Genomic DNA, 19592 nt, shown 5'->3' with positions numbered 1-19592 from the left:
GCCCACACAGTGACACACTTCCTCCAACAAGGCCACACCTCCTAACAGTGCAATTCCCTATGGGCCAAGCATTCAAACATGTAAGTCTATGGGGCCATTCCTATTCAAACCACCACAGATTTATTTTTGGTTTTACGCATATGGTTGTTTTGCCTTCAGGACTGTGTACTAGATGCATCTCTTCAGCTGCTCAGACTTTGAGATTCCATGTTGACCATACATCTGGTCTCCACTCCAATTCATCTAGCTTTGGTGTAGTGTGTGCTTTGGCACTGTCTTCATCTCTTTGGGCTTCTCTAACAGAATATCACAGACTGGGTGATTAAGAAACCGAAGAACTACAGTTCTCACAGCTCTAGAGTTGGGAGAGCCCAACAGAAGGCACTAGCACATTTGGCGTCTGCTGGAGGCTACTTTCTGGTTGGTAGACAGCTGTCTTCCTGGTGTCAGCTCACTCCGCTCTTTATAAGAGGGCACTTATCCCATTCATAAGGGCAGAATCCTCTTCACCTCACTGCCTCCCAAAGGCCACGTCTCCTAACATCATCATTGGGATGTCAGGAATTCAACATACAAGTTTATGGGAGACACATCCAGCTCACTGCAATCAGCTATTTCTCCAGCCCTGGTTCAGCCTTTGAAACAGGAGAAGCACACGCATGCCTTCGCCCCTTTGTTCCTTCTACAAAAACTCATTTCCCCTCATTCAGCTCAGGGAATGACTCCCTTTACCTTTAGATCTTGGACTTAATTGTCCCCTCTTTAGCAAAGTGTCCTCTAGTTCTCTTATAATAGGATCCTCCCATATCCTTTTTTTAAAAACAGGGTCTCACTATGTAGCCCTGGCTATCATGGAACTCACTATGTATCACAGACCAGGCTGGCCTCAAAATCACAGCAATCCACCTGCCTCTGCCTCCCCAGTGCTGGGATTAAAGGTGTGAGCCACCATACCTAGCCATTTTTTAATCACAACATTGATTTGCCCTTCCGATCTTTATTCACAGGTATAGTTAGAGTTGTATGCTTAACTATCTGCCTCTTCCACTATTCTGCAAGCCAACCTGGCTTTCGATCAGTATTTGTGGCTCAAATGAAAAAGAGAAAGAACACTATGAAGGTCATGAAGGTGGCACTCTCATGGATGGAATTAATTATTCATGACTTGAACGAGGATAACAAAAACAGATGTGCTATGGTAGACACAGGAAAGCTCACAAGGCCTCAACCCTAGCCAAAGATAGAGGCAACCAAGGAACCCTGCGAGTGAGAGAAATTGTTTTCCTCAGGAAAGAGCACATCAAGTGACTATCCAATACCAAATGGTCATCCTGAAAACATCCATACAAAGTAACATAATACAGACTGAGCAGGTTGTACTTACTTCTTTAGAAATACACATATGGCCAGGAATTTGAAAAATAGCAAGGAGGAATATATGGGAAGGTTTGGAGAGAAGAGGCAAGGAGGAAATGATGTCATTATATTATAATCTCAAATATTAAAAAAAATAATTTAAAAGGGGGTGGTGTTACAGTTGTTGGGCAGAAAGAAAGCAGTCCTGGCACAAGTTGCTGGAGCCCCCTGAAGCAAGGCTTGGTAGCAGTTGGGAAAACTGTCTTCACGAAACCCAGAGTATTTGACAAATGACAACGTGAGGATGGAAGTTATAAATTAGTGATATGGAACCTACATGGGATATAGATGAAAGGGACAGGGCTACCTGGAGCACAGAAAGCTTTGGGACAGGAAGACAGTCTGTAAAGAGAAGCAATTCTCTCCCCTTCTCCCACCTCTCCTACCTTCCATCCTTTGGCTCTTTACAATTAAATTTAGAATAGCTCCAATTATTGCTCTGGTCCCTCTTTGTACCTGAGCTTTTCGGTATGATACTCACTTAGCTCACGCAGCTAGTGTAAACTGAGATGTACTATAAGTGAATAACAGTAGGGTCTTTGAAGGCTGAGGACAAAATCATGCAAAAAGTTCACTTAGAGTTCTTACAGTGATTTCATGTTGGAAATAGAATATCTTTGATATATTATGTTAACTAAAATATATTAGAAGAATTAACCTATCTGCTTATTTGTACTGTTAAATTATTTATTATTTATTGTCTGTTTATTGAACATATATGGGTGCTTTGCCTGCATATGTGTCTGTTTTGCCTACATATGTCTGTGCACTGCATGCATGCTTGGTGCCTGCAGAGACCAGAAGAAAATGTTAGATGCCCTGAGACTAGAGTTATATATGGTTGTGTGCCACCATGTTGGTGCTAGGAATTGAATCTAGACCCTCTAGAAGAGCATGCATCCAATGCTCTTAAGCACTGAACCATCTCTCTAGCTTTTATTTGTACTTTATAAAATGAAGTCATTTAAAAACACAGAATTAGGGGTTGGGGATTTAGCTCAGTGGTAGAGCGCTTGCGTAGCAAGCCCAAGGCACTGGGTTCGGTCCTCAGGTCCGAGAGGAAAAAAAAAAAGAAAACACAGAATTAACTATATGGCTCATATTTCTGGCTCATGTTGCACATCTATTGAACAGCACCATTTATGAATAATTCTTATAGTAATTACACATTAAAGACATCAACATCCAGAATATACTGGATTAAATAAAAATTACCATAAAAATTAATTAGTTTCCTTCCCCTTTCCTAACCCATTAGAAAACTGAGAATGGCCAGGTGGTGGCGGCACACACCTTTAATCCCAGCGCTTGGGAGGTAGAGGCAGGTGGATCTCTGTGAGTTCGAGGCCAGCCTGGTCTACAGAGTGAGTTCCAGGACAGCCAGGGCTGTTAAACAGAGAAACACTGTCTCGAAAAACCAAAAGAGTGGGGAAAAAAGAAAAAGAAAACTGAGAATGATCATTGTGTCTTATCCCCACCAGCCAGCCAGCACTGCTCTCCGCCCTCACTGGCTTTCTAGCCTGTCTTTTTCATGAGGGCTGTGCTTTTCCTACAGAACCAAAGACCATCTTTGTAGGCTCTGGCCTCATTCGGGGACACACTGCTCTCCTTAAGGCCTCAATGACAGCCAGGAAAGCACAGATTGCCTTGCTGGACTTTCAGGCTTGTGGGGGAACTCTGATGCTGAATTGACTGGCCAGTGGAATCACATGCCATTATCAGCACAGGGAATAAAGCCTGCATTTCCTATGCTTAGCTCCAGGGCTTCTTGTTAGTCCCAGGGAGTTGAAAATAATCCCAAGATCACCAAGAGATTCCAAGAAGCTCTCAGTATCAAATACAGTTTGACACATCCGGGACGTATATCACCCAGGAGTTATCAATGAATTTTTGTTTGGTTTGTTTTTGAAACAGGGTCTCACTATGTAATTCAGGCTGGCCTGGATCCATAATCCTCCTGCTTTAGATTTCTGAATGCCTGTATTAAAATTACAAGTGTGAGCCATTATGCCAAACTTTTAAAAAACTTTAAATGGGCTGGAGAGATGGCTCCTTAGTTAAACTTACTTGCTATTCTTGCAGAGGACTCAAGTATGGTTCCTAGCACCAACATCTGGCAACTCACAAACACCTGTAACTCCAGCTCCAGCAGACCTGATTCCCTCTTTTGGCCTCAGACGGCACACACACACGTGGCACACATACACATGTACACATAAATAAAAATACTAAAAAGAAAATGTTAAAAAGGAAAGCCTTAAATATGTTCATTAATTTATTTTTGTCTATTTAATTATGTTTGTTTGTTGATGCTGGGTTTACCATAAACCATGCTCAGTTAAACAAAAAAAAAATTTTATTTGGGTTTTTTGTTTGTTTGTTTGTTTCACGCTGTAGCCCAGACTGGCCTAGAACTCACAGAGATCTGCCTGCCTGTGCCTCTCGAGTGCTGGGATTAAAGGTGTGTGTCACCACCTCCCGGCTAAACAAAAATTTTTAACAGAACTGAAGTTTATTAAAAAACATTTTTGACACAGATTTTTTTTCTTAAGTCAGGGTCTCAGTGCGTAGCCCTGGCTGTCCTGGAACTCCCACTATGTACACCAAACTGGCCTTGAACTCCTAGAGATTCAATGCCTCTGCCTCCCAAATTCTGGAATTAAAGGTGTGTGCCACCACTCTGGTTTAACATAGATTTTTAAGTATAGAAAAAAAAACAATAATAAGACATACTCAAGTGTAGGTACGAACTTCTTAAAGGAGAGTCACCTAAATAACCCCCCTCAGATTAATTTACTTTTTATTTATTTATTTTTACTCCTGTGTCTGTGTCTATGTCTGACATGTGGGGTGTGTGTGTGTGTGTGTGTGTGTGTGTGTGTGTGTGTGTACACGCACACATGCACGCCCGAGGAAACCAGAAGAGGGTATCAGGTCCTCTGGAGCTGGAGTTACAGGTAGATGTGAGCTACTCAACATAGGTGCTAGCCCTCTGTGAGAGCAGTAAGAACTCTTAACTGTTGAGCAATCTCTCCAGCCCCCTAAGCAAGCTTCATAAACGTTATTGTTGTCCAGGCTTTGTGTTCTTCAAAATTAAATGGGGAAGTAATAAAACAATGTTGTAAAAACTGCAAACATGAATATTCAGTAGAATTTCTTCTGAAGACTGAAACTTCCAGTGTGGTAACTATTAAGCACACACGGTTATAAAATATTAATGAATTTAAATTGACATGTATATACATGAGACTAGTGAGTACATTTTTTTTTCTTTTCATTTTTGTCTTTTATTTCTTTCTTTGTTTTTTTTTCTTTCTTTGTTTTTATCTTTGTAGTTTCATAATTGTTTTTTAGTGGCTGTATTTTATATAGTGCATTTCAATAATTCCAATGTTTCTCTTCCTTATTAAAAAAAAAAGCCAGATGTGGTGACACACAGCTGTAATCCCTGCACTAAAGAAATGAGGACAGAAGAATCAGAGGTTTAAGGGCAGCCCCAGCTACAAAGCAATTTTGAGGCCAGCCTGAGCTACATGAAACCCTGTCTCAACAAAACCAAACAAATAATTGTAGGAAGATCAAGAACACTAAGCATCATTAATGTAATAACAAATGTGTACCATTTTTATTCTCCATCATCTTCTTTATACTTTTATTAAATTCATTAAGTTAAAAATTACTAAATCATCAAACTCATTTTCCTATGTTTTAAGATCTTCTGCCTAATTTTTTAATGTAGCAATTAGGCTAAATGGTACTCTGAGTGACACTGATTTTTATTTTCATCTCTGGTAATGGGCATATAGCTTATTAAGTCCTCAGGAGTTACTGACTGCATCTTGGGAAAACAGCAAACAGCAATTTGTCTAGTCAGCCCATGATAACTGAACAGAGATAAAAGGTGGCAGGCAATGAGCACAATGCTTCTGAATTTGCCACGCTCTCCTATTTCCTTTACTCCTTGTTCTGCTTTACATTACCTGAAAATGGTCAGATTTGAAGCTGGTGCAGAGGTGCAGGACTGAATACTGGCACTCCCAGTGACTAAGGCAGGAAGAAGATCAAGATTTCAAGGCCATCCTGGGCTACATAGTGAGTTGGAAGACAGCCTGGGTTACATGAGCCCAGACAAACAGCACATAAAATGCTCAGATTTGAACATCTGAGGCAAACACTGAACCTATGACGATAAAAATGATGAAGATAAGAATGATCAGGACAGGGTCTAGCGAGGCGGCTCAGGGATTAAGAGCACTTGCTGCTCTTACAGAGGTCCTGGGTTTGGTTTCCAGCACCCACATGGTGGCTCATAACCATCTGTAATTCTGGTTCCAGCAGATCTAAGTCCTTCTTCTGACCTCCAAAGGCACCCTCAAACATGCATGTGGTGCACAGACATACATACAGGCAAACACACACAAAAAATAAAATGAATAAATCTAAGCATGATCATGATACTAATAGGAGCTGCTAGCAATGACGTTCTAGCCTTTGACAACCTCAAGTCCTTCTTGTCTCGGAGCATTGGCCTTCTGTTGGGCTACTGAGCTGTCAGAAACAATGAGTATTGTCTTCACAAGCAAGCAGGGGAAGGATGGGCCAGCAGAAGAGGAAATATGCTCCCTGGGGCAACAAAGACCATAATATTCTTCTGCCTGAAAAAGGAACAGTGTCGTATGCCAAGAGCCAAATAGGAAACCGTGCCCCATGTTCCCCACCGACTTAGAAACAAGAGCATGTCTTAATATATGAGAGATTAATCAAGGGAAGTTGACTTTCTCTGCCCTCCTGTCTGAAGCAAGCTGTCCTCAAAACACAGCAGACAGGGTTTTAGATGTTTAACTTTCAACCTTCTGCTGCAACGTAAAAGAGGAAAAGTTTAGTAGCTGGATCAATATGACTAATTTTTTCCATTTTAGGCCTTAGACCACAAAGTACCAGAATTCACAGTAAGCCAGTCTGGATAGGATGTGGGCACGCTTGTAGGAGGAAGCCACACCCAGCAAACAGAAATTTCGTATGACTCAGGCCAATTTCTTTTAATAAGAAGACACCCAGTGCTGAAGGCAATAGGAATTTACAGTTAAAATAGATTTGTGGAGCAGTTTCAGAATCCCGAGCTTAAGCTAGATTAACACCATCATTGGCAAGCATTTTCATTTTTACCCATCTTTTAATTATATACATACAGGGTCAGGAAGAAACCTAGATCTCAGTGCAGGCCAACATTCAAAAAGTCTGTGTGAGGCTTTTTTGTTTTGTTTTTCTGATAGTGGAAATTTTCTCTTTAGTGCTACACTTAGCTACTTCATCTGCCCATAAACGCAAATATACACACCATCCTTTCTCATCATCTCAATGGTTCTTATCCAGGGGGCAGTTTTCTTCCCTAGAACTCATTAGGAAATGTCTACAGACACTTTTGATTCCTGTAACTGGGGAGGGGGTGCTGCAACTAGGACTGAGGGAGTAAACACACTCCCCCCCCAGCCCCACACCCGTGCCCGGGTGGAGAATCCCTTTAACACCACGACGTGGACAATAACTCATGTCTCCAAGGGAGCCACAGGCCACTGAAGGAAGACCATCTGCTGCCTCATTTGATCTCACATATTTTCAGCAGAGCACACACTTACAAGCTGGTCAGCTAGAATTGAGTCTGGGATTTATAACTCCAGGTAGAATATTCTGGAGCATGAAGACAACCACCCATGTGCAAAATTTAATCCGCAAATTCTATAAATGTAAGCTCTACTGCAACAGTTTGCAGTCTGTGCAACCTTAGTCAAAAGAAACAATATGATATCAGATTTCAAGACATTTCAAAGTTTTCATAACCCGTCCACTTTCAGCAGGACATCATTTAGCATGCTAAAACAGGTCTAAAAGGACTTTCCATGTCTGCTGTCTTTACAGTCATGTTCACAGGTTTTTTGTTTTGTTTTGTTTTGTTTTTGGAGACAGGGTTATTCTGTGTAGCATTGGTTGTCCTGGAACTTACGTTGTAGACCAGGCTGGCCTTGAACTCACAGAGATCCTCCTGCCTCTGCCTCTGCCTCCCGAGTGCTGGGATTAAAGGTGTGCACCAATATCGCCCGGCATGTTCACAGTTCTTAGTGTATAATCCCACATTGAAATTTCTACAGGGAATTAGCAACCAACTTTTTCACTCTCTTAAAGAAGTGGAGTACTCACAGGCTCGGTTCCGGGTTCTGTAAGTGCAGGTGTAAAGACTGCAGGACCTCACTGGCATGGACCTTGGAACCTGGAAGCTTCTCCACAGCAATGTACAGGGAGACGCTCGCAGAATCACTCTGAGGTGATTCATCACCGGCATCTTTAGCTTGGACTTTCCAGCAGTGGCTAAACACCTCGAGGGAGCCTAAAGACCTGGAGGAGGGCAGAAGAAGGAAAGCTAGACACAGTGCCCAACACGGAGTGAACAGCCCAAGGAAACCTCAGAGAAGACAACACTGGGAAGGCTACTTCACACCCTGATGTGGGGGTGGGGCAAATGAGAGGCAATAGTTTATTCGCTCTTGTTTTTCAAACTGAGTGCCTTGGTGGCATGCAGGGTTCAGAGGACTGACTCATGAGTTTGGCCATTCCCTCAGAGTTGGCAAACACTAGAGGCCCAGAGAAAAGATTCTTCCTCATACACATAAAGATTGTTGGTGGTAGCTACCGTTTCTTAAAATTAAAAGAAAATTTATTCCCTCAAATCCTAATTAGTTACCCAGCATGGTATTTACATGTCGGAAGAATTCAATGATTAATGCTCCCTTCAGGCAGCCTGGATTAAAAAAAAAAAAACATTTGTTTCTGGCTTGCTTTTAAAAACAATAACAACAGCAGCAGATACATCCTGCCAAAAGAGTTCTGGGTAGTTTTGAAATCTAAGTTGAAGTATAATCTGTGACTCTTGCTCTGGAACACAGAAAAACCGGCCAATGGTGAAGTCTTAAATCTTGTCTCTACCACGCCCATTCACAGTGATAGTTGCCGAAGCAATGCTTTCCAAGGTACCGCCACAGAGGCCTCAGATTATGGTACCACTAACTTGGACCATTTCCCTTCCAGCAGTCCCTCACCCCTGCTCCACTATTGCTTCATTAACGTCTCCTGAAGACTCTTGTCCCTGTAACAAGTGAACAGACATGTTCTGAAATGAAAAAAATAACAAATGACCAAAACTTCTTTAAAGCCCACATTCATTCCTAAAACCTTTCTCCTGCCTTCTGTGCCTGGTTAACTCCTACTTACCATTTATGTGACTGACTACAGAGCCATTCCCTTAAAGGCTCCCTCAACTCACACTCACCAGGTTAGCATAACACCCTCTTCTTGGTGCTTATTACAGCTGAATTAAGTAGTTGATCAGAAATGCACTTTACAATTCCATTCTACCCAGAACCTAAGCTCCCTGGTGGGAGCTGCATCTCTTAGGGGCAATGCCTTAAAAAACATGGGTTTGGGGACTGGAGAGATGACTCAGCAGTTAATAGCACTGGTTGCTCTTCTGGAGGACCAGGGTTCAATTCCCAGGACCCACATGGTAGCTCAAGACCATCTGTAACTCCAGTTCCAGGGGATCCAAAGCCCTCTTTCTGGACTCCATAGAATCTGCATGCACCTAGTGCACAGACATACACACAGACAAAATATCTGTACACATAAAGTTTAAAAAAAAACATGGATTTGAGGACCTGAGCAGTTTTCCTTGTGGTGGTGAACTGTAGATCTTAATTTTAAGAACTGAGAATTGTGATATGATAGCCAGGAACGGTACCAAGGGTCTTTCCTAGGGTTCTGTTTTATTCATTTTATTATTGCAGTGGTAAGTGTCCCAAGGTTTCATGTATGCCAGGTAAGTGCTTTACCACAGAGTTATACTCTCAGACCACATGGTTTGTTTATATTATTTTTGATTCTAGTTTAGGCACTTAAGGGTGGGAATTCTCTCAACACTTTAGGTTGTTGTTTCAACGTTTATTATAATTTCCTTTGTTCCAGATACTATGTTGGACACTGTGATTCTAAGGAGGGACAAAGGACATTAAAAAATAAATCCTGATACATGGTATTATGTTATGTTGCTAGAGGGAAAGAACTCCATTTCATCTCTGTTGCTGTGTATTTCAGCTTACACTTCCAGGTCATAGTCTATCATTGAGGGGAATCAGGGCAGGAACTCAAGCTTGAGCTTGAAGCAGATACCATGGAAGAATGCTGCTTGATGACTTGCTTGCTTGATGGCTTGCTCTGGCTCAAGCTCAGCTAGCTAGCTAGCTTCCTTATATAGCCCAGGATTATCTGCCCAGGGAATGGTACTACCCACAGTGGGCTGGGTCATCTGACATCAATTAATAGTCAAGACAGTCCCTCACAGATACAGACACAACTTGATAAAGATAACTGAGACTCACTTTTCAGGTGATGTTAGTCTGTGTCACATTGACAGAAAATGCTAACTAGAACAAACTTACATATAAAGTTACATATTAGTTTCTTCCACCACTGCTGATTAAACAAGAACAAGAAAATATGCCATCAGTATATGTTTGTGTCAAATAAGGAAATTGTGGTAAACAAATACATTTTTTTTTAAAAGAAAATGGCTTTGTCATTTCTACTTCAAGTGCATCTATGCCAGATTTGTTAACTGGTGTGACACACTAAACATCTGTTGGGTCCTAAGTATTTTCCAGTTGAAAAATATTGATCAAAGCCAGTGTAGTACTTCATGCCTATAATCCCAACACTTTGGAAATGGAGGCGGGAGGATCAGACATTCAAAACCATCCTTGAGTTTTAGGCCAGCCTGGACTATATGAGGCCCTATCTCAAACAGGGGTGTGGGAGAGCTATAGATAGCTCAGTGGGAAAAGGTGCTTACCATACAAGCCTGGGGACCTGAATTTGATCCCTGGAACCCATGGTGGAAAGACAGAACTGATTTCCAGAAAGTTGTAGAACTTGTCCTCTCACTGACACATGTGTGTACGCACACCCATGCATAAAAATAATAGTAAATAAGAATGTAAAATAATCTTGCTCAGAGTGACTACCAAAAACCAACCTAACATCATCTACATGTCACAGCTAAAACAGAGTAGAGGAGTTGCCCGTCTATTGTAAAGTAAAATGCATTGTCTTATATAAAGATAAACGAAGCACATGTAGTACCGACCATAGGAAACTATAGACCAGAAGGCAGACTGATGGTTGCTAGGGCGGGAATGAAAGGGAAAACAGCAACTGGCCACTTACTAGGGAGGAGTGTTCTTGAGGTGATGGAAGCTTGTGGAACTAAACAGAGGTGGCAGTTATACAAAACTGTGAGAAGTCTAAATGCTACTGTAATTTTCACTTAAGGAAGTTAGTTGTATTTTGCGTGACTTTTTTACCTGAACATTTGTATTTTCTAAAGCAAAGAACTAGGGAAAGATGCAGCAAACCATTTCACAGGAAGGTGTTTACCACGAGCGAGTTTCTGCCTCGAATGGAAAAAAACAGCTCCCGACAGTTTGATCTTGACTAGGGGGCAAAGGCACAAAATAAAAAGAAAAGTTGGGAGACTCTACAGATGTTTTTCACTACAGACTTGAATCTCTTCTTCCCAAGAAGAGTATTAGATGGAAAAAAGAGTAAAAGTACACAGAAAACTGGGATCAAGAACCCCCCCACCCCCCACCCCCCGCCCCAAAGCAAGGAGGCCAAGGATGTGAGCTCAGCCTCCTCTCCCTCTTCAAGCAGCACATGCCTGCTATCCAGTGCCTAGGAGCTGGCTGCTTTCCGCTGCACTGCTGCCCTTGATCTTGCTCCTTTTGAGCTAGAGGGAAGAAGGAAGGCTACCTGCGAGTAAGAGAGAGAAGTCACAGCGGCAGTGACAGTGTGTCCACTGAGAACAGGAGCAGTTACTTCCTATAGTTACTCTCCCAGGGACAGTCAAGGGCTCCAGGCAGAACAGTAACTCTCATCACGCCATCTCCCTAGATGGTTACACTGGTCTCTCACCCAGTCCCCAGCATGCAGTGTGCATTACTTTGTCAAATGCACACCCGGGAGCAGCAAAGTGCATCCATCACACAAGAGGAGAGACTGAGAAGATGTTTCCAAAGCCAATGGCAGTCCTCACTTCTAGCCTGACTTTATCGAGGGCTTTTAAGCAAGTGATTTCTAAACTGTGTGTAAATTTGCTCAAAGGGTGTTTGAAATCCTCAAACCAAAGTTAAAATCAATTTTATTTATAGTTTTATATGGTTTTGAGTGTATACATCTTTGGATAAAGCATGTATACCAAGCCAGAGTCAATATTTAAACACAATCTTGTAAGAAATTATTTTGCTAGGGGGTGAGGAGATAGCTCAATGAGTAAAGTGCTTGTTCTGTAAGCATGAGGATCTGAGTTCGGATCTCCAGTACCCATGTAAAAGTCAGGTGTTGCAGAGCATGCCTGTAATCTCAGCTCCGGGGAAACAGACAGCAGGATCCCCACAGCTTACTGGACAGTCTAGCCAATTGGTGAGCTCCAGGTTCAATGAGTGACCCTGTCTTTTCAAAAAAGGCAGTAACTGTGGAAGATACACATTCATTATCTTGTTTTCAAATATCATCTTTAACTGAATTAACTGAGCAGCCTTACAGAATAAGAGCTCATTGGCCACCTCAATTTGTCATTTGGTTCTGCTTTCTTTTCTTAATCTTTTATTATGGAAAACTTCAAATTTATATATCAGGCCCTCTGTACTTGCATACATGGATTCAGCCAAACATGAATCAAAAATACATGTAAAAGAATTTTACGTGTTTTGGACATATACCACTTATTTTCAGTTTGATTTTTTTGTAATTTAAAATTGTTTTTCACTGGGTATAGTAGTACATACCTATAATGCCAGCACTTGAGAAGCTGAGGTAAGAAGATTTCTAATTTGAGGCTAGCCTGGGCTACCTAGTGAGATTCCTTCCAAAACATGGGCATCAAAATAAATAAATGAAAATATTTAACGTACATAAAACACAAAATTGTGTGTATTTACAGAGTACTATATGTTATTTCAACACATGTATATATTATGACTGTGTCACTTTATATAAAGGACTTGAGCATCTTCAGATTTGGTTTCTGAGTAGATCATACAATCAATCTCCATGGGATGATTGCATAGTGAAAAAATATTATCCTAAAACCAGCTACATGCCCTGTGGTGGTGGCACATGCCTTTAATCCTAGCACTTGGGAGGCAGAGACAGGTGGATCTCTATGAGTTCGAGGCCAGACTGGTCTACAGAGTGAGTTCCAGGACACCTAGGGCTGTTACACAGAGAAACATCTGTCTCGAAAAACCAACAACAACAACAACAACAAATACCAGCTACCAGCTATATATCCAGCATTCTATTTCAACAAGTATCTATCCATTAATAATCATGTTTTTTATTAATACCCCTGCTTATCCTCCTTGGGTCATTTTAAAGATTTATTTGTTTGTTTATTTTATGTGTATGTGTGTGTGTATTTTTTTGCTGTTGTTTTTGTTTGCTTGTTTGCTTGAGACAGGGTCTCACTTTGTAGCCTTGGCTGGCCTGCAACTGGCTATACATACCAGACTGACCTTGAACTCACAGAGATCTACCTGCCTCTGCCTCCCCAGTTCTGGGATTAAAGTCATGCACAGTCATGTCTGGTTTCCCTTCCCTTTGGCTTTTTTTTTTTTTTTTGAGACTAAATATCACTATGTAGCCCAGTCCTGGAACTCACTCTGTAGCCCAGGTTGGCCTTGAACCTGCAGGGAAGGAATCTTCTGCCTCTGTGTCCCTAGTGTTGGGATTCTAGGCATGCAGCATTACACCCCGAAGTTTGGGATAATTTTAAATGCCATGTTTAAAGCCAGTTCCATCAAACAACTGCAACTACTGGATTTCCTCTACAAAACTGATTTGATACTAAAATGGAATTTCAAAACTATCAGGAGATGTAAGGAAAATTTGCTTAGCTCTGTGCCGTCTCTGAATTGAGTTGCATTCCTAACGGAAGCAGTAGTGAACAGTAATCTCATGGCCAGCAGTGTATTAGGGTATTGAGGAAAGAATATGCCCTCTCCTCACTCCCCAAAGCTTGCAATCTATAAGGAAAAACAAATACTTTAGGTTTTTCCTCTCTTTAAGAATTTGTGATAAAAACATGCATCATTTCCATTTTAACCAATTTTAATTCTACAAATTCAAAAGCATTAAATACATTCAGAACATTATGTCGCCATCACCCCTCTGTGTGCTCAAAGCTTTTTCACCATCCATCTCCAGTGTAAACTCTGCACTTACTAATACCTCCTCCCCACTCCTTACTAACCTCTAGTCTACTGTAAGTCCCTGCGTATGACTAGTCCAGGTACGCCATATGAATGGAATTACAGTACTTCTTCTTTTGTGGCTGCCTTAACTTCATTTAGCGTCATAGAATGGGAATCTCTTCATTTAAGCTGGGTGTGACGATAGCCACAGTGCAGCGCAGTGGGGACACAGGGCAAGGGCTCCAAGTTTTAGAGCAGAGGTATCAGGGATGATTCAGCAGGAGGGGTAAACATACGGAGGAGGACAAGGGAAACCAGACAAAGTGATGGCACGAGGAGGGTGATCAGGTACCAAAGCCAGAGAGGACAACTGAGGTTGAAACGGGCTTTATCCCGTGAACAATGCCAGTGTCAGGAGGGATGTAAGCAAAGGTTCCACAGAAAAAAAGACTCCTTTCTTGCTTACGGTGTTAGTGGTATGAGAAACTTAGTAACTTTCAGGAAGATAGTACCAGGTACAGTGTGTACTCAACAGAAGGGGAATGCCCGCTCAGCCTTCAGATGGAAGGTTTTAATAAGCCAAGGCCACAGGTATGCCTGCAAGGCACAAACTGTACGAACAGATGGATGGCCACACACATGGCCAGAGCACACAGTCCTGCACATGCACTCCCCTGGGGACCTTAAACATGTGAGCGTGGTTCCCAGAGAAGTCTTGCCTATGGCTTCATTCCTCACACAGTCATCAGGAAATCCCTGAGGTGAGGCTGAGCTGTCTGACAAGCTGAGAATAAACAGACGAATGCCTCACACTCAACAATCACCCTGTCATATGACAAGGTCCAGGCTGATGATCCGTAACACCTGGCCCAGAAGAAACACTGCCTATGCATCTCAGGACAGGCTTTTAGGGCTAGGGGGTCAGGAAGGCTCTAGAGGACCTGATGTCACCCTTATTCTGCCATGCTCCGAAGGGCCTGTCATGTTCTGGAAATTGGAACCTCTGTTGCGTATCCCACTGTAGGGGACCCTGACTCTTCAGACTTTCTTTTGTATTGCATGAACAAAACAAAACAACAACAAGGGACTGAGGATGTGGCTCAGCTGGTACTGTGCTTGCCTAAAATGAAGCCCTGTGCTTGATCCCCGGCACCCCATAAACAGGGCATGGCGGCTCAGGCCTGTAGTCCTAGTACTCAGAACTCAGGAGGCAGAGGCAGAGGCAGGAGGATCAGAACTTGAAGGTTGGCCACACAGGGAGTGCAATTCAAGCCTGGTTTTCAAAAGACCATATTTTTTTTAAAAAATCCAAATCTCTGTTTTGAAACCAGGTGAAAAGATCTCTGAACCTCCTTCCTACCATCCCAAGTCATCTATTAACACCTGTAATTGCACTGGCCTAGCAGGGACCAGGGCATGCAGTGGAAGGCAGGGCTGGATGAGGTTCTGAGATTCACTTGGGGGAATACAAGTTTCCAAGGGACTAGAAGCATTTTGGATGTCATTCCATGTCATGGATGGTTTCTGATAGCTCCAGCAAAAGAGCACGGGATGGGGAGCAGAGCCAGACAAGTCAAGGAGGTGATTATGTCAATCATCCTTCATTCATGTGTAGTTTCTTCAAGATAGCAATTGAACACCAGGCCCTCTTCTAGGCTCAGGGGAACAAAGCCAAGTTCCTACCCTCGTGAAGCTTATGTTTTACTAGGGAGAAATAGATCATAAACAAGTAGTGTGGTAAGTCAGTTGTAGAGGTGATTCAAGTACGTTCGATGAAATATAGATAAGGATACAATGAATCAGGAGTGCCACTGGGGCAGGAGTGTTATATTTGGCCTCATTGACGAAGTGATATTTGAGCTAAGGACTGAAAGGGGTAGAGAATTTGTTAAATAGTCATCTAAAGAAAGGACATTCTAGCCAGGCGGTGGTGGCACATGCCTTTAATCCCAGCACTCGGGAGGCAGAGCCAGGCGGATCTCTGTGAGTTCGAGGCCAGCCTGGGCTACCAAGTGAGTTCCAGGAAAGATGCAATGCTACACAGAGAGACCCTGTCTCGAAAATCAAAAAAAAAAAAAAAAAAAAAAAGAAAAAAAAAGAAAGGACATTCTAGGTAAGGCAAAATGTTTGTGCGAAGAGCCCGAAGTAGAGCACAACTGGCATATTAAAGGGGTAGTGAGGAGACTAACATGGCCAAAGCAAAGGGACCAGGATAAAAACAAGAAGCAGATGAGACCCAGAGGCAATGGATGTCATATACTGTAGACTTCTATACCATAATAATGGTTCTTTCTCTAAATCAAGGTTTCTCAACCTTGGCATTGTTAACTAGAAGAGTCTTGGTTTCGAGAGGCTGTCCTTACTCACCTGGATAACCCTATTATCCAGGGTTCAGTAGAAGCTAATAGCACCTACACCGGAGCTAGAAAAACAAAAAGTTCTCTATACAGTGTTGCCTGGTGGAAAGGTTGTCCCAGGTCGAGAACAGTGTTCTCAGTGAAATGTGGCCAAAAATAGGGATTTTTGACTAAAGGAGTAGCAATCTGATTTTTATTTATGTAAGACCACTGGCTGGGTGGTGGTGGCGCACGCCTTTGATCCCAGCACTCGAGAGGCAGAGCCAGGTGGATCTCTGTGAGTTCGAGGCCAGCCTGGTCTACAGAGTGAGTTCCAGGAAAGGCGCAAAGCTACACAGAGAAACCCTGTCCTGAAAAAACAACAACAACAACAAAAAAAATCAGACAAAAAAAAATTCCTAGAGCCCAGCAGTGGTGGACATGCCTTTAATCCCAGCACTCGGGAGGCAAAGGTGGATCTTTATGAGTTCGAGGCCAGCCTGGTCTACAGAGCTAGTTTCAGAACAGCTAGGGCTGTTACACAGAGAAATCCTGCCTCAAAAAAAAATTCCCTTGGAGCTGGGTGTGGTACACATCTATATTCCCAGAAATTGGGAAGTTGAGGCAGGAGGATGATAGCGAGTTTGTGGTCAGCCTGGGCTACATAGCAAATGCCAGGCCAGCCAGAGCTAAAATAAACAAAACAGCAAACAAACAACAGCAACAAAACGGCCCTGAGAGGTCTGAGAATGGAGCTCAGTAGTAGAATGCCATTTTTGATATTAAAAGAAAGGCAGCAGGGTTTACGCTGGATGAACAAACAGAAGAAGGCATTGTGATTGCAGAGCAGGTAGAATAAAAATGAATCTCTGAACAGAGAAACAGACCCTGGCAGGAGAAACAAGGAAACATGGTGGTTTCGCCATCTACTGTACTCAATGGGGGACACCAATGGGAGAGCAAAGAAGGAAGGTCTGGGAAGCCAGCAATGCCGTGCTGGTGTGCAGGAGCGGTTACAAAGCTAGACAAAAAGGAAAATCAGCCCCCTCCAAAAGTTACAGGTGTTCCAGGGGAGGATGGCAGAAGGGACAATTATGGGTGCAGCCAACCGCAAAGGAACAATGAGTCCAGAAAGAAACTGAACATGGATGGTCAGGGGTAAAGAGAGTTCCAAGAAAATCTGAATAATTAGAAACCCACTTTAACTAATGCTAGGCTACAGTATCTATAATAGTACTTGAGTTTTTTAATGTTCAGGTCTAGGGTCAATCCTTTCTGTTAAACTGGAAGTAATAATTTCTTGAGAGTTGGTTATTTATAACTTACTTACAGAACTCAAATTGTCCAATCTTGTTAAACAGTAAATAGCATTTAACTATCAAACATACCACATCTCAATGATCTACCACTACATATTACTGCATTTCATGAAGAATCTACCTGTGTTTACATTGCTCATAGAGATGCATCATGTGCCATAGGGAAGCTAAACTTTCTACACATCTACACATGTGCCCTTTGCTATCACTGATGACTTATGTAGCTCCTTGGATTTTTATTGACATGTCTGCTGTTGTGCAGATTTAGAAATGTATGAGAGAAGGAGAAAACGTAAAAAACTATTAAAGACTCATTCATAAATTGTATAGTTACTGTGATAAGTAGTTTGAACTCTGCCTGATTAAACTTTCTCTGTGTAAAACAGACAGCAGAAAGAAAATGTACTCTGGATAAAGGTTACAATCACATTGAAAGAAATTGTTTCTCATCAGACTGACTCTTGATTTCAAAAGGAAGCCTTTTGCAACTCCTCAAATCTGAATTAGAGATTATCTTGCCAAATCTTGATAGAGAAAACTTAGCTTCCTCCTCTCACCCACTTCTTCCCTGGGAGCGTGACTCCCATCTGAGAATGGTACCCTTGCTGCTTTGGGCCTTCAAGGAATTCTAGCCTGATTTTAAAGGTTGTGAATTAAGGAAGAAACACCTAAGAAAGTGGAAAGCATTTCCACTCCCAACATAGCTGTGACCATCAGCTACTCTGGGCAATGTGCAGGCACTGCTAAAGGGTCCTCGGCACTCTCACTCACAAGAAAATGGGGTTACTTCTATTCATAATCCAGTCCCGCTTGTAAACAGCAGCACAGAGAGAAGACAGCAGAGTATCAACAAAGGGAGACCAGGAAGCAGAAAGCAAAGAGGTTTTCCACGGCTCAGAAGGCACAAGTGCTCTCCGAACTAAGGTGTGCCCATTAGCTCCTAATGTTTCTCAAACCTTCCCAGGGAAAGTACACGGCGGGAGGGCACTGACATTAATATGAACAAGCTGCTACAAGCTTTCTCAGGACAGAAATACTTCCCAAGGACTGTTCCAAAGAATGGTAGCCACCAACCATTCTGTATTTTTGGAGGTACCTCTCCTCTAGGTCTTGGGTGGGTCACAAAAAGTTAGGGCCAGAAGGAGTAATTTCAGAGTGAAAAAGTTTTTGATTTCTGGAAGCAGAGCTGTGACAGTATTCCACAGTCTAGGGATGGCTGTGAGCCTGTCTGCAGCTCCTGGCTTAGTGGGGGTGGGGATGAAGAAGAAACCACGCCAATCTGAGTCTTGACTTACTGCACCTCAGTTTCTGAAGGAAGCCTCAGAATTGGTAGCCTTTACCCTCGTCTCCAGCTGTTTCTTAACAGGCTGGACTTTCTTATTTAGATTCAACCAGCTCTGGCGACATGCCCTCACAAGGGACTGCTCCTCCCATGCCCCCACAATTCTCTCAAGTGCAAAAGAACTGTGAAAGAGTCTGGTGACTCCCAAGAGTGGAGAAAGGGGGACTGAAGCAGAGAAGACGACGCCCAGTCAGACCCACGGACTTAGGCAAGACTCGCAGAATCAACAGCTGTCGCTGCTCGGAGGCCCGGATCGGTGGGATAGAGGGTCGTGGGAAGGGTCATGGCCCTCTTTGGGTCTGTCCATCCTCCCTGAGGCCCCCACTCCATTCGGCTGCCCATCCTTACCTGGACGATTCTCGGACAGCACTTAACAAGTGCCACTCGCAAGTTAGCTTCCCAGGACCTGCCACTGGGGAGTGTCCATCAAAGCCTCGCCCTCTGGAGCCCTGCCACGCCCCCTGTAAGCCACGCCCCCACCCCTTCGAGCACCGCTGAAGCCGCAGGGACCGCCCTAAACACGCCCCATTAGACCTGGCAAATGCCTTTGCTCTCTGCCCTGACACACACCCCCTACGCAAGCCACGCCCCTAAGCCCGAGCCACGCCTCTGAGTTTTTCACCCTCCCCTGCCTCCCTTTCTCGCTTTGCCTGCGGCAGGCAGGCAATGTTTCTGGGACAAAAGCATTATTTCTTGGATAAAATCAAACAGCTGGCCTAAAGCCTCTAAGTCTAAAACTTGGCTTTCCTCAAGTTTCGTCCATCTCTGAATACCATGATTTTGACATGCTAAAGTCGAAACGTTGGATGTGTTCTTTCCCACTACTTTTCAGCTCAATTTACCCAAGTTTCTAAACATCCTCTGAACTTGAACTGTGGGCTCA

General features: G+C 42.9%; 1 protein-coding gene across 1 annotated transcript in view; it reads right to left on the bottom strand.

Moving 5' to 3' along the window:
* The window catches only part of Ca5b (carbonic anhydrase 5B), a 56100-nt gene extending 36936 nt beyond the window's left edge, over positions 1–19164 (bottom strand). The window contains exons 1-2 of the mRNA XM_059250619.1: positions 19058–19164; positions 7612–7806 (exon numbers count right to left, since the gene is read on the bottom strand). Of these exons, the coding sequence (XP_059106602.1) occupies positions 7612–7753 (142 nt within the window). The 5' untranslated portion in view covers positions 7754–7806; positions 19058–19164. The remainder of the gene's footprint in view (positions 1–7611; positions 7807–19057) is intronic.
* Positions 19165–19592: the final 428 nt, after the last annotated feature.

The sequence above is a fragment of the Peromyscus eremicus genome, chromosome X (assembly GCF_949786415.1).
Source record: "Peromyscus eremicus chromosome X, PerEre_H2_v1, whole genome shotgun sequence".
Taxonomy (NCBI): Eukaryota; Metazoa; Chordata; class Mammalia; order Rodentia; family Cricetidae; genus Peromyscus; species Peromyscus eremicus.
The sequence above is the reverse complement of the archived record's forward strand: the minus strand, read 5'-3'. Positions and strand labels throughout refer to the sequence as shown.